The 12817-nt window shown below is 32.9% G+C and overlaps 1 protein-coding gene across 4 annotated transcripts in view; it reads right to left on the bottom strand.

The window, feature by feature from the left end:
• Positions 1 to 6529, bottom strand: part of LOC133173686 (cGMP-dependent 3',5'-cyclic phosphodiesterase-like) — a 60441-nt gene extending 53912 nt beyond the window's left edge. For 3 of the 4 annotated variants that reach the window (XM_061308679.1, XM_061308678.1, XM_061308677.1), the window contains exon 1: positions 5259 to 5527. In XM_061308679.1, the coding sequence (XP_061164663.1) occupies positions 5259 to 5378 (120 nt within the window). In that variant the 5' untranslated portion in view covers positions 5379 to 5527. Of the gene's footprint in view, positions 1 to 5258; positions 5528 to 6336 lie in introns of those variants that run through there. The other variant, XM_061308680.1, reaches the window with a different exon arrangement.
• Positions 6530 to 12817: the final 6288 nt, after the last annotated feature.

Here is a 12817-nt window from a genome sequence, read left to right as displayed (position 1 = left end):
GAAGAGCTCTGATTAATTCCACACTGATCTGTCTCAATACAAATATTAGCTTTACATTGTAGTAACTGATTTATCTCAAACAGTAATATTGACATTCAAACAGATTGAGTGGTCATTATTCACAGTGTGTTCAGAAACAATTAGCAGTATTGAATTTTTATCTATGTATGTATAATGTGAATTAATAAAACTAGCAATCAAGATAATTATATTATTAAGAAGTTTTGTTTTTATCATTAAAAAAATACATAAAGAGAAAAAACTGTAGGACTCTAATGCCTATAATTGCAATTACTAGATAGATCTGTAATTTTGTGTGCTTTAGCATTCAGAGGGGGGATTTTTGTTAAATAAAAATATACTGTGATATATTTACTTTTGTTATCTGAAAATTATTTAAATAAATTTGGTTGATTTGTGCCCTAAAATACTGATAACACTATACTCTCAAATGAAGGAATAATTATGAATATGATGTTTTCTTAACTCTTCAATCACAATTAATGTGAAAATTCACAAGACTGATATTATAATGCATTTTTATATGTCTGTGCATTCTATGCAACCATTGTAATTGTGTAGGTTTACAGATTTTTCCATTACCACATGAAATAAATATTTACAGAGATCAATAAGACTAAGAGTAGATCATTTATAACCTTTATCTAGGTATTTGTTCACAGTTGTCAATTGGTTATCAATGCATTGAGTGACACAAGATAATTTGGCATATTATTATACCTGGCAGCTAAAAATTGTTTCATTGTATTACTTGAGTTTCCTAAATATATCAAATATCATCAGTGAATATAATATCGATAGAGCATATATATGTTGTTAAGGATCTCCATATAAGCTGAAACAAGCAGTTATCAGAGACCTATTCCAAGTATTTAATTGAGTTTTTCATTACTGCAAATATCCTCTTAAATATGCAGATTCAATGATTTACGAATTCTACCATTTTATCCACATCCTGCTTGTGGGTTCCATTTCAGACTGTATTTCTAGTATGTTATGTACTACAACTAGCAACTGATTTATTGATTCACCAAACATGTTGAAATGCAACCAGATTATATTATAAGCCACATTAAAGTTACATTTAAGACTTTTTCCTGGATATATACTCCCATGTGAAACTTTGAACCCCTATTCTTACCCCACATTAACCCCCCTCCCCCCCAATATCTTTAAATGGCCCATTTTTAAAGATTCATTTTCCTTCATATTCCCAAGGGAAATTTTGATTCCATATTGTAGTCACACATATCCCATAGGGCTACAATTTGAGAAAAATTGAATCTGCACTACAAGATGCTGTTTGCATATTAGCATCATCAATCAGTAGTGGTGTTACTATCAACCATTATAATTGAAAATCAGTAGATTGCTGGCATAATCCAAGAGCTCGATTTCAAAATTTTTCTTTCAATAAATCAGTTTATTTTTTATTTTAAATGCACAATAATTTCAAGCCAAATATTCCAGCCCAGATTTATCTGTTACTTTATTTGTAATGGTGCAGAAGTGTATCCATACCCTGGTAGCAAAGCGTGTTCCCCGGTATGGATTTGGATTCTACAAAATGAATTGAAAGACCTGCTGGACCCCCACAGAAAGTAGTCATTTACCCAATCTTACCATTTAATTAACTAAATTGATAGATTTTGTAAATGTTCGATTATAATCAATAATTAGTTAGTTACAGTAACCTGATTATCGATTATGAAATTCTTACCGATTCCCATCACTATCAATCGGAACTCTGCTGTATTTGAGAATGACCCCACCCCCAACCCCCAATTTATTCCCAGGAAAAACACTGAACCTGTATTGTTAATTCAATTGGCATCATAATTTCATCAATATTATGAATTCAGTACAAGATTACAGCAGACGATGGGCCAAATGCCAAATATGAAAAAGAAGACCTTGACAATTTGTCAGAATGGATTAAATGTATCAGTTGAATGTTGAAATATTGAGGGGCAATATGAAAACCATCTATCCTTCTGTCTTTGACAATGCAGAAGTGAAACAAGAATTAGATAGATTACATGATCAGTATGTTCTAGTCCCCACTGACAAAGCAGGTAACAACATTGTCTAAATACAAAAATCCTTACAAAGAAAGAAACATAGTGGGATTCAGTAAATGTTCTACCAATCCTCTTTCTTTACTCCTCACTAAAATATATTTACAGCAGTGAGGGAGAAACTTCAGGAGTGCTGTGCAACAGCATGCATATTCGAGAAGTGGTGTAAATCAGATGTGGATACTTAAAAACTCTAAGGAACTTTTAGAAAATTTTAAATCACAAAATTTGAACAAAATCAAAAACATCAAAACATATGACTTTTCAACACTTTAAACAACCATTTCCCACGATAAAGTAAAGTCCAGGCTTTTTAACATCACTGACAGCTTCTTTTTTGATAAAAATGGTACTAACTTGTAAATACACTTACCTTGTCATTGGTCATTTCAAAATTATTTTGTTAAAAAACATTCTGATTGTACACACAAGTACTCTGAAGTTGATACTAAAAAGATGCCTGAGTTTCTGATTGACAATATCTATGTAGTTTTTGGAGATCAGGTCTTCCAACAATCTGTTGGAATACCCACGAATACCAATTCCACCCCCTTCTTAGCAGACCTATTTTTGTATTCATATGAAGCAGAATTTATCAAAAAACTTCTGAGAAGAAGAAAACACTTGCTTGGGCCTTCAACTCAACATTTAGATATATCAATGATATATTATCAACAATAGCTACTTCCATTCATATGTTGACTCAATAAATCCCAGTGAGCTTGAAATAAAAGATACCATAGAGTCAGCTGACACATCTGTTTCATATTTGGATATTTTACGAGAAAAAAATTTAATGGTAACTTAACAACAAAGCTTTATGATAAACATGAAGACTTCAATTTCTCAATCGTCAACTTCCCTTAATACTTATGTAACAATATATCCTTATCACCTGCTTATAGGTTTTTTTGTCTCCCAGTTGATTCGATATGCAAGAGCATGTTCTACATGTACAAATGAACAATTGCTAAAATGAAGCAAGCTACTGACAAACAGATGAAAAAAGGATATCTACGTTTGAAGTCATCATTTCGCAAGTTTTATGGTTGATACAATGATACAATGACCTTGTCAGCAAATTCAACCTTTCATTAAGTCAATTGCTGGCTGACGTTTTTCATACTAATTGTTAGGCCATTATTTACACACTGAACTCTCTACGGATTTTTCTGTTTTTCCCACTCATGACAAGGAGCACACTGCAGGTGTGACAGGTCAGCAGGGGATGCTCACTCGTCCACCTGATCCCGCCTCTGATGTTTTTGCAGGTCCGTGTTTGCTCTGCTCCAAATTTGTATTGTATAAAGGGACTTTGAGCTTGAATACTGTTGTTCCATGTCTCGATTCTTGGGGGCCAATATTTCAACAAAACTGAATTTGAACAACCTAAGGTTAATTGCATATAAATATGAATAAGCATGGCCCTTCGAAAGAGCTAGGTTCACTTTATGCATAAAATGGCCCTGTAGATATACCAATTTATTGACTAACACCTTATGTTCCATTTTAAACATCAAGATAAAGTAGAGACTTAGTGCTTTCATTTCCTATTAAAATTTTTCTCCTCAAAGTCCAGATCTTTGAAAACAAGCTTTATGAAATTGCAATGTTCTTGAATTTTTAGGAAAACAGGTATATTTAAGCACTTTCAGAGAAGAAAAATTATATGAGTGCACCCTCTGATCTAAAAAATAAAACATGTTTTGTAATCCTCAGAAACGGTTCTATCAGTAAATAATTGCATATTTTACATCAGAGATTGCGCTGTATATGAAATATCAAAAAATAGCTTTAAAAATTGGCTGTTTTTTGTAGAATTGTTCAGGATATGAGGAAAATGACGTATTTCATGACGTCATAATGCATTGACTAGCCAGAAAATTACGTCATTTTTGGTAGATTCACAATCGCCAAATGTCTAAATGAAATTTAATGCATTGTCAACTAACACTAAGCAGCTTCAGTTTTTCAGAAATTCACAGGGCCAAAAAAGGCTCTAAGTGAACATTGTTCTTTTTTAAGATTCCCCCTCCCATATACTCATTAGAACAATATATAATCTACACTAAATCGGGAAGCTTTTACTTAAGTTTTGTCTTCTCTTACCTAGAACTAGAGGTTCTTAAGAAGATTTTTATGACCTCGGGGAATTTTTTTTTATCTGATCTTTTCTTGATTATCTCCACTTGGAAGGGAACATGGCTCTACATTTGAAAAAAAATTTTGAATCTCCTTATCCAAGGATACTGAGTCAAATTTTATTAAAATTGGTGTACAGATTCTTGAGAATAAGTTGAAAATGTGTAAAATTTACAGGTGGATGGACTAGCTGATAGACAGACAGATAGGCACCAAACAGTAGGTGATCAGAAAGCCTCACTTACACTTACAGCTCAGGTGAGAGCTAAAAACTATTTGTGTATGCAAATTATACATTAAATTCCATATTAAAGCATGGTGTAATTTTCTCAATGTGTCATTTAATAGTGATTTACTAAAGATAAAACGGGTCAAAAAATATGAAAATCTTTTTTAAATCTTTAATATTTGTTGATTTTCCCAATTTTCCTCAAATTGATGTCAATTTTCTCAATTTTACAGGAACTGACCCCTATGCCAATGAGTGACATGAGAGCCCCATCAGTTTTAAGGGGGGCACAACCGGCGTGTGCCCCCTATAATTGTCAAAGTTAGCGTAAATCATTTATTTTCGTCAAGAAAACGTAAAAAGGTCCACTCGATAGACCTCAATTATACCCTACAAAATCTCTAGAATCCAGGAGCTTCCGTGGCTTCGCTCTGGACCCACTGAGGGCCTCAAGGTGGCCCCATACCCCTTGCCTACTTCTTGCGATCCTAACTTCAATTCCATAAGCACCTGCCCAGCACCATTCAAAAACACTTGCAATGATAAATAATTTATCAAATTTAAAAATTTGATCTTGAAATTATTTAAAATATACTTTCTTGGGGATTTTCTTTTTTCTTTTTTGGTCTTATTAAATACACTGTACCGACTGTGAATTTAAATGAAATCACTGTATCACTGGAATGTAATGACCTTGAAGTGGACACACCTCCAGTATACATAACATTATATACAATCAATATGGAGTCATTTACCTTGTGAACATAGCAGTCTGGTTATTGTCTTACCTGGTCTAAGAATCTCTCGGAAAATGAATTTTGGTCAACAGCACCCTGGGCAAAATGACGGTCTCGATTACGGTAGTGCAGAAATAACGCAACAATTGTGTGACTTAAAACAATGCCCATTCTGCTTATGTTAATATCTTCGACCTTTTAGATACAAGTTTCATTGAGAAACACTTATGAAATCGTTCACACAACATCTCCACTTTACTTCAACATGCTTCTCTGTTTACAGGTCGATCATGATTACCCGTCTGCAGCAGCAGTGCCACCTTGCGACAAGCGGAGTAATTCAAGTGACCACTAACCCGATCCCGATTAAAAAAGACTGAAATATACTATTTTAATTTTTTAATCTTTAATTATTTAGAAATTTACGAAATATTGCCATTTGGCACTTAAACTACACTATCATGGGTACAGTGTACATGTTTACACAATAGGCCCTATATCAACTAAATCTGTAATGCATTAAACAGATTAAAAAAAAAAATAATCAATTAAATAAATTCAATTCATTCTTTTAGAAGATAAATTGTACGGACCCCAAACAGGAAATTATGTTCAGGATGAGGGAAGTACACTGTGTATTCTGCACAGCCATGATAATCTGATCCACTCGACCTAATTCGACACTATATGTCCACAGAGGAGATTATCATTCCAACATAGGCTTCCTGTTGACAGCTCAGAAAATCAGGAGTAAAATTTCTGAGTTTGAAATCCATAATATATTTTTTTTTATGTATGAAACACATCATTTTGTCTTGTAAGTAGTGACATGACTTTTTTCCCTATCGTTTATTTAAAATGCATTTTTTGGGGACATTTTTTTTTCATTCTTGATTTTATTTACATAAATCTTAATAAAAACATAGCTCAATTAGAAATGCAAATACGACCAGCATCTAACGATGGGAAAACGCTTGATTTATCACTATAAGCATAAAAGTTCACTGCAAGATTTTTATCGTGCAATGTAAATTTCACAGCTGATCAATCTTTTCTTTCGTTATAGCAATAAAGGTACACTTCATAAATAGTTTAATGTTAAGTGATATGATAGATGGCAATAGCTTACCATGGTGCGAGGACTATCCAATGTTACACGCTCACTCTCAGAGACTGAGCTGATAGTTTACTTTCGTACGCCCCCATGTCGTTTTACAAGTAAAGTGTTTGGGTTTGGTCACAATTCACTGAATAAGCTTATCAATTCACTGAAGTGTGTAGCCTATAAAGATTGAATGTCTGCAGGACGTTGATAGAAGGCATTACACGGGTCTTCAACAAACACGTTAAAAATTCGATCTGTCAGGGAGGAAGTTATTGCGTCAACCCGGCTATATGGATGTAGGAAGCCAAGATATTTCACCTCTGGTCTATACTACATGGTATGTCATTATATATCTACTTGAAAAAAGTAGATTTTAAATTACATCCCTTTCCTACTCATCATTGGCAAATGGAATAATACGTAAGCATATCAATTAAGAGAAAGCAATAAGCCATTTCCCGTCTCTGGAGTTGATCTAGCTTTTTGATATTTTGGACGTTATAGAGAATCGTCGCGGCCTCCTAAGTTCATTTCCCGGAGACCAATCGCAGACATTCAGACTAGATAAGTCAAGTTGGAACTTTAGGGTGAAAAGGAAACCGAGACTAATGAAAAGATACCAGAGTGTGGTCAATATCTAGGCAAATACGATTTAGATGAAGCTGATTTGAAATGACTATATTTGTATGGGAAGGGCCTTTTTGTAGGCTAGCGAACCGTTATACCTTAATTACTCATTAATCACACTAGGTATAATACAAGTATAAAGATCAGAGTTTACAACTTTTTCTATTTTTTTTTATTAAATACAATGTAAATATAATCAGATGAGGTTATAGACGGTATTTATTTTTTAAAAAAATTACAACCTTTAGACATCACACATGCAGTAGTTAAACATGCACGACCATCGACTTTGACTGATTTGTCCCTGGTAAACGATTTTTATAGTTTTGCGAGGTAGAATGATGGTAGATTTGACAAGAAATTCAATGGGAAAAATGGGCTCCTTTTATTTCGTTCATTCGTTGAACGTGAAGGACAATAAAAACTTGTTTTAAAATTCTTAAAGGATGTGAATATTAAATCGTAATTTTGCAGTTCACAGGAACAGGAAGAATAAGTCGAGAAACGAAAAATGATGTTGGATCGACTAGACCCGAATGATTTAACATAAAATGATATTAAGCTGCTAAATTATTTTTCCGTTAAACTATATTATAATATCGAATTTCTTTGTGTGAAACAATTCAAAATTAAAATATTAGCAATTCACATTACTTCTTAGGTTTTGGTTTGGTTTGTTTATTAGACCATACGGTGGTATATGAGGTACATGAACACACAAAATAAAATGTTAAATAAAAAAAGAGTGGTAAAACAGGCCAATAATTTTTTTTTGAACAAATGACTAATTGCTGTGAGTTGAAGGAACAACAACTCTGCAAGGAAGAGGAACGAACGACAACTCTGCGAGGGAGTTAGTGCTATTCATATTGTGACGATAAAGAATTGACATTGGTGAATAGTATACATGTATTTTATTAAATTTGTTTTCAAAATTTATCGCATATAATTGTGTTTTATACACTGCATTAGAAAGCGTTACCTAGAAATGTCATTCTTGAAAAATATTTTTTAAAAAAACATCAAACAAACAAAACAAAGCAAAACAGATAAAAACAACTGTCCATTCTTTTTCAGAATGGACAATTATTGGAGAGATAAAGTAAGTATGAATTAAAAACAACACCCTGCTAGTTTAAACGATAAATAAACAGTTTCTTGTATTGTACCATTGTTTCTGTGTTCCATACATTGAATACCTTTTTATATCAACTCTGACATGATAAGGAATAATTTTTTTGTTATAATATAGACATACACACGATATTCTCGGATCAATTATGAAAGCAGGGCTATATAAACAATATCACGTTCAGTATTCAATTAAATGCTTTGGGACCGATAGACGTAAGCTGTACATGATAATCCGTAACCTGTGGCATACAAAAAGGGGATTAAGATATGAAAATAATAACAGAATCCATTTAAAGAATTGTGTATTTCATGGCTGTGTATAGACACCATATACACGTAATGTCAAGCACCGAGTGATTAAAGGTAATACATATATAGGTCTACACTGAGTATACATACACTAATATTGACACCGCATTGGGAGTATAGACAAATACTTTTCAAAAAAAAAAAAATAAATTAAAAAAAAAATATATCAGAATAAAGTTGAGGTCAGTATGACACTTTATAGTTATATCAGTATTGCTTACCTGTACTCTAAAGGAGTTAATATATCTCCCATACATGTTTCTAACTAAAACTTCACAGTCGTTAAAGAGTTATTCCAATAAGTATCAGGCCATTCCAAATCCACATTGTAAACAAAATATTACTTGGGTGTTTATTCGCTAGTAATAAGTTTTACCCACACCTGATCATATTAAGTTGCTATATTGCTAAGTGTTGGGAATTCATGTTTCTAAGTCTTTAAACTCTTGAGTTTGTTCTTTCTGTACTGAATCTGTAGGTTATTTTAACTCCACTCAACCGACTACTCTTGTGGAAATGTGGGCTTTATTCCTGTCCAAGAAACTCTCTATTGTAGTAACAAGCATTAACTCTTTTGATTATGTGAAATAATTAAAGGAAATGATTGATTGCGGAAGATTGCTTTCGGAGATTTTTGTGTCCGATACAGAACGTCATAATTGACAGAGTGTCGGGAATCTCCTCAAATATACCTTGTTCCGTTATATTAGCCGTATGTCAGAAAGCGTGCTCATAATGTTGACTCAAATCCATTTCCAAATATAACGACTTTGGAATCTGTTTTAATGCACTGTTTTATGAGAATTGAAAGAGTGAATATAAATACCCTGGCGAGAGTTCTGCTGTAAATCTTCATTCTGGAAGGATTAATGTCAATATTTTTATAAGACAAAATAAATAGAGAATCTATTCATACCCTAAGTTTAATTGAATTAATAGCATTTAAAACCGTAACCCCACCCTGGAAGTTCTTTTACCTCCCACCACATGGAACATTGAAATTCAAAAGAGAAATCACTTTTTCTGTTGTTACCAATTCAATAAGTGAAAAATTAAAGATGGTCTGGGATGATATAAAATATTGAAAATAGGTCATTACTATTACGAGAAATTTCGAATCGAGGGAAGATGGGATACCAGCTACTTAACAAACTCCGTACAGTACAAGCAATCACTGCAAACTATGACATTAGAAAGAATGTGTTGCTCCTTATGTTACAACGAACAAAATTCTCCGTTACTGAAATGCTTTGGTGGTCACTTGTGAGCTTTTGTCGACATTGATATATCAATGATATTTATGGAAACATAGCAAATTTTGTCATTCCTTTAAAGTTTTTAAATTATAATCAAGATGTTTCAACTTTACAAGCTAAATATCCACTTATGGCATTTGGAAAACACCATACCAAAGTATTGAAAAATCATCATAGTGGCATTTTAGTTGTTATTTTCATGAAAAAAAGCCTATCTTCTTAAATCCTGGTTTAAAGTCACCAAATGACAATACAAAGGTACGGCAAATTAATATATATCATAGACGGGATAGGATGAACTCAGCAACGCTGGCACGACAAGAAGCATTACAGATTACTTTTAACTAGTATCTTAAATAAGATTTTCAGTATGATTTTATTGAAATATGAAACAATATACAGACATTTTCAAGAATAAAATGGCCTCAACCATTCTGCTTCTCAAAGAACAAGTCCCAAAAGTAGGACTTGTGCTATAGGTGAACCCAAAACACTTTGCCCTAATGATTTCCGGTGTCTAAAAGGGCAACATGGGCACCATTTCTGAGTGCCAGGGCGCCAAGTACAACAAAAAAGCAAAGTCATAATGCTGCTCACTGAATTTCACCCAATGAAATCAATGTGAAAGGAGAGACTACTCCTAAGAAAAGTATTTACAAAATCACCACAGAGTGAAGCACTTAATTCTCTCTCTCTGATCGAAGTTCAAATAATTTTTGGACTATATAACGTATGTAAATGCACATAATCCCTCAAAATTCAATTTAAATCCAAGTTCTTGTGTTGATTGCTTTACATTACAGTCAATATAAAGAAATGCTAGGTAAGAGAGGGGATTGAGTTCCTTTTTAATAGTGTTGAATGGTCACTGACAGTTTGGCGAATTTTCAACCATGACAGCACAATGGATCGAAGTAAAAAAAAAAGGACAAAATATTTATTTAAAAGGTTAGATATTGACGTCATTTTTTAAACTTTAGAGAATGGATGACATGTTGAGAGTAAAAATAAAGAATTTATTTATTCTTATTCAAACGGCGTGTGATTGAAATGAAACGAGAATAAGGACAAGTGCTGTCAATGCTAATAGGACATTATTTAAACTCTTTGCTTAAAAACTTCAATCATTTTGATCGAAATCACTTGTACATGAGCGACAGAAAAATCCCAGAAAAATATATGATTTAAATGAATATTTAACACTTGTAGAAAGCTACTGCATAGTCACTTACAAGGGTTTGTTAAAAACTCGATTTTTATTTGATTTAAATCAAAGGTGAAGATGCGAGAGAGGTCATATTAACCCTGAAGCTTTTGTAGCAAGAAATTAGAATGTCAATGTTAAATATCAAATACCCATCTATTGATGTTAAACATCAAATACCCATCTATATAGCAATGTTAACTATCAAATACCCATCTATTGATGTTAAACATCAAATACCCATCTATATATCAATGTTAAATATCCAAATACCCATCTATTGATGTTAAACACCAAATACCCATCTATATATCAATGTTAAATATCAAATACCCATCTATTGATGTTAAACATCAAATACCCATCTAAATATCAATGTTAAATATCAAATACCCATCTATTGATGATCTATATATCAATGTTAAATATCACATACCCATCTATTGATGTTAAACATCAAATACCCATTTATATATCAATGTTTAATATCAAATATCGAATTATGATTGTTCAATGGATTATGCCCCCCCCCCCCAAAAAAAATACTGTGTCTTTTTTACATGTGAGTTACTTGAATACTAACACCTTTTGATGTTTTCCTTATAGTGTCGATATCGTTTATATCGACGATATCGCTTTGATATCAAATCATGTTTGCTCAACCCCTGGTTGGTACCGTCCTTGTCGTTGTATATGTGTGTCTATGTTTAAATACTTCACATTGACAAAGATTGTATTTGCCATCGGTATCGACGGTATCGTTTCTATATCGAAACATTTTTGTCACCGCTCTTGTGTTTATATTTCTTTATGCAAGACTTGTGCGTATGGCTTTTTTTAGTACTAAATTGCCCTGCTGTCGATATCGTATCGACAATGAATCTTAATTGTTCAAGACATGTTTCACCAACCTTTCCCCTTACCTTAACCTAAAACCTTATCCTAACCCTAATCTCTGACAATAACAACGTCTAATCCTCTGTTGATATACATATTCCTGTCAAAAATGAATTAATATCGCTATCGCTTTTGGTCTTATACAATTATGTTATACATGTACATTAACTTGGAAATAAATTTTATAGATCAGGATCGATATCGATAAAATCGTCATAATATTGTCGACAATCACTCGACATAGCACTCTGGTATCCAGTAATTCCAATTTCATAGTACTGATTTGGACATGATATTGTCGATATCGTCGATATCGACATCGAATTCGTTCTTGGACATGCATGGTGACTGTACATTCAAAGGTCTCCTATCACCACCTGAAACCCCTCATTAACAATATCTAAGTAGTTTTAGGAGACCAGGTTTTTTCCAACAATCCTTTGGAATTCCCATGGGTGCCCCTTTCTGAACAGATTTTTTTTGTTTGTTATAAAGCAGGATTTACTAAAAAGAAAGAAAAAAACTATACTCTTACTGTTGCCTTCATTTCGATATTTATTTAGATGTATCGACGAATTTACTATTTACAGTATTCATTCCCATTCATATTTTGATTGATAAATCCCTTTGAACTTAAAATATAATGCACTTCAGAGTCTGAAACTTCTGTTTCATATTTGAATGTTTTATCAGAGAAAGACATTGATTGCAAACTAACAACTAAACTTAATGATTAATGCAATATGACCTCAACTTTTCTTTCTTCAGCTACCCTTACTTTTCTCGCAATAAAATACACTGTACCATTATTACCCCGCGTATGTAAACGTGTGGACAGATAATTTCTCAAGCGAGTCCGGTTACTAAGAAAAGAGTTGATGATACCCTTGGTATCAACAATCCTGTTTAAAGTAAACATTTCGCAAATTCTATGGTCAATACAATGGCCTTGTTTCCTTTAAGTCAGGTGTTGACAGACGTTTTTCATAATACATGTAATTGTTAGGTCATTAGTTTCATATTGCATTGTCTTCTGATTTCTCCCTTTACTCGATCATTACAAGGGGCTTCTGGTTAG

This window comes from Saccostrea echinata, unplaced genomic scaffold (assembly GCF_033153115.1).
Source record: "Saccostrea echinata isolate AGI-Se365-2 ecotype Australia unplaced genomic scaffold, CSIRO_AGI_Sech_v1 ptg000056l, whole genome shotgun sequence".
NCBI lineage: Eukaryota > Metazoa > Mollusca > Bivalvia > Ostreida > Ostreidae > Saccostrea > Saccostrea echinata.
Note: the sequence above shows the minus strand (reverse complement) of the source record. Positions and strands in the feature narration are given on the sequence as shown.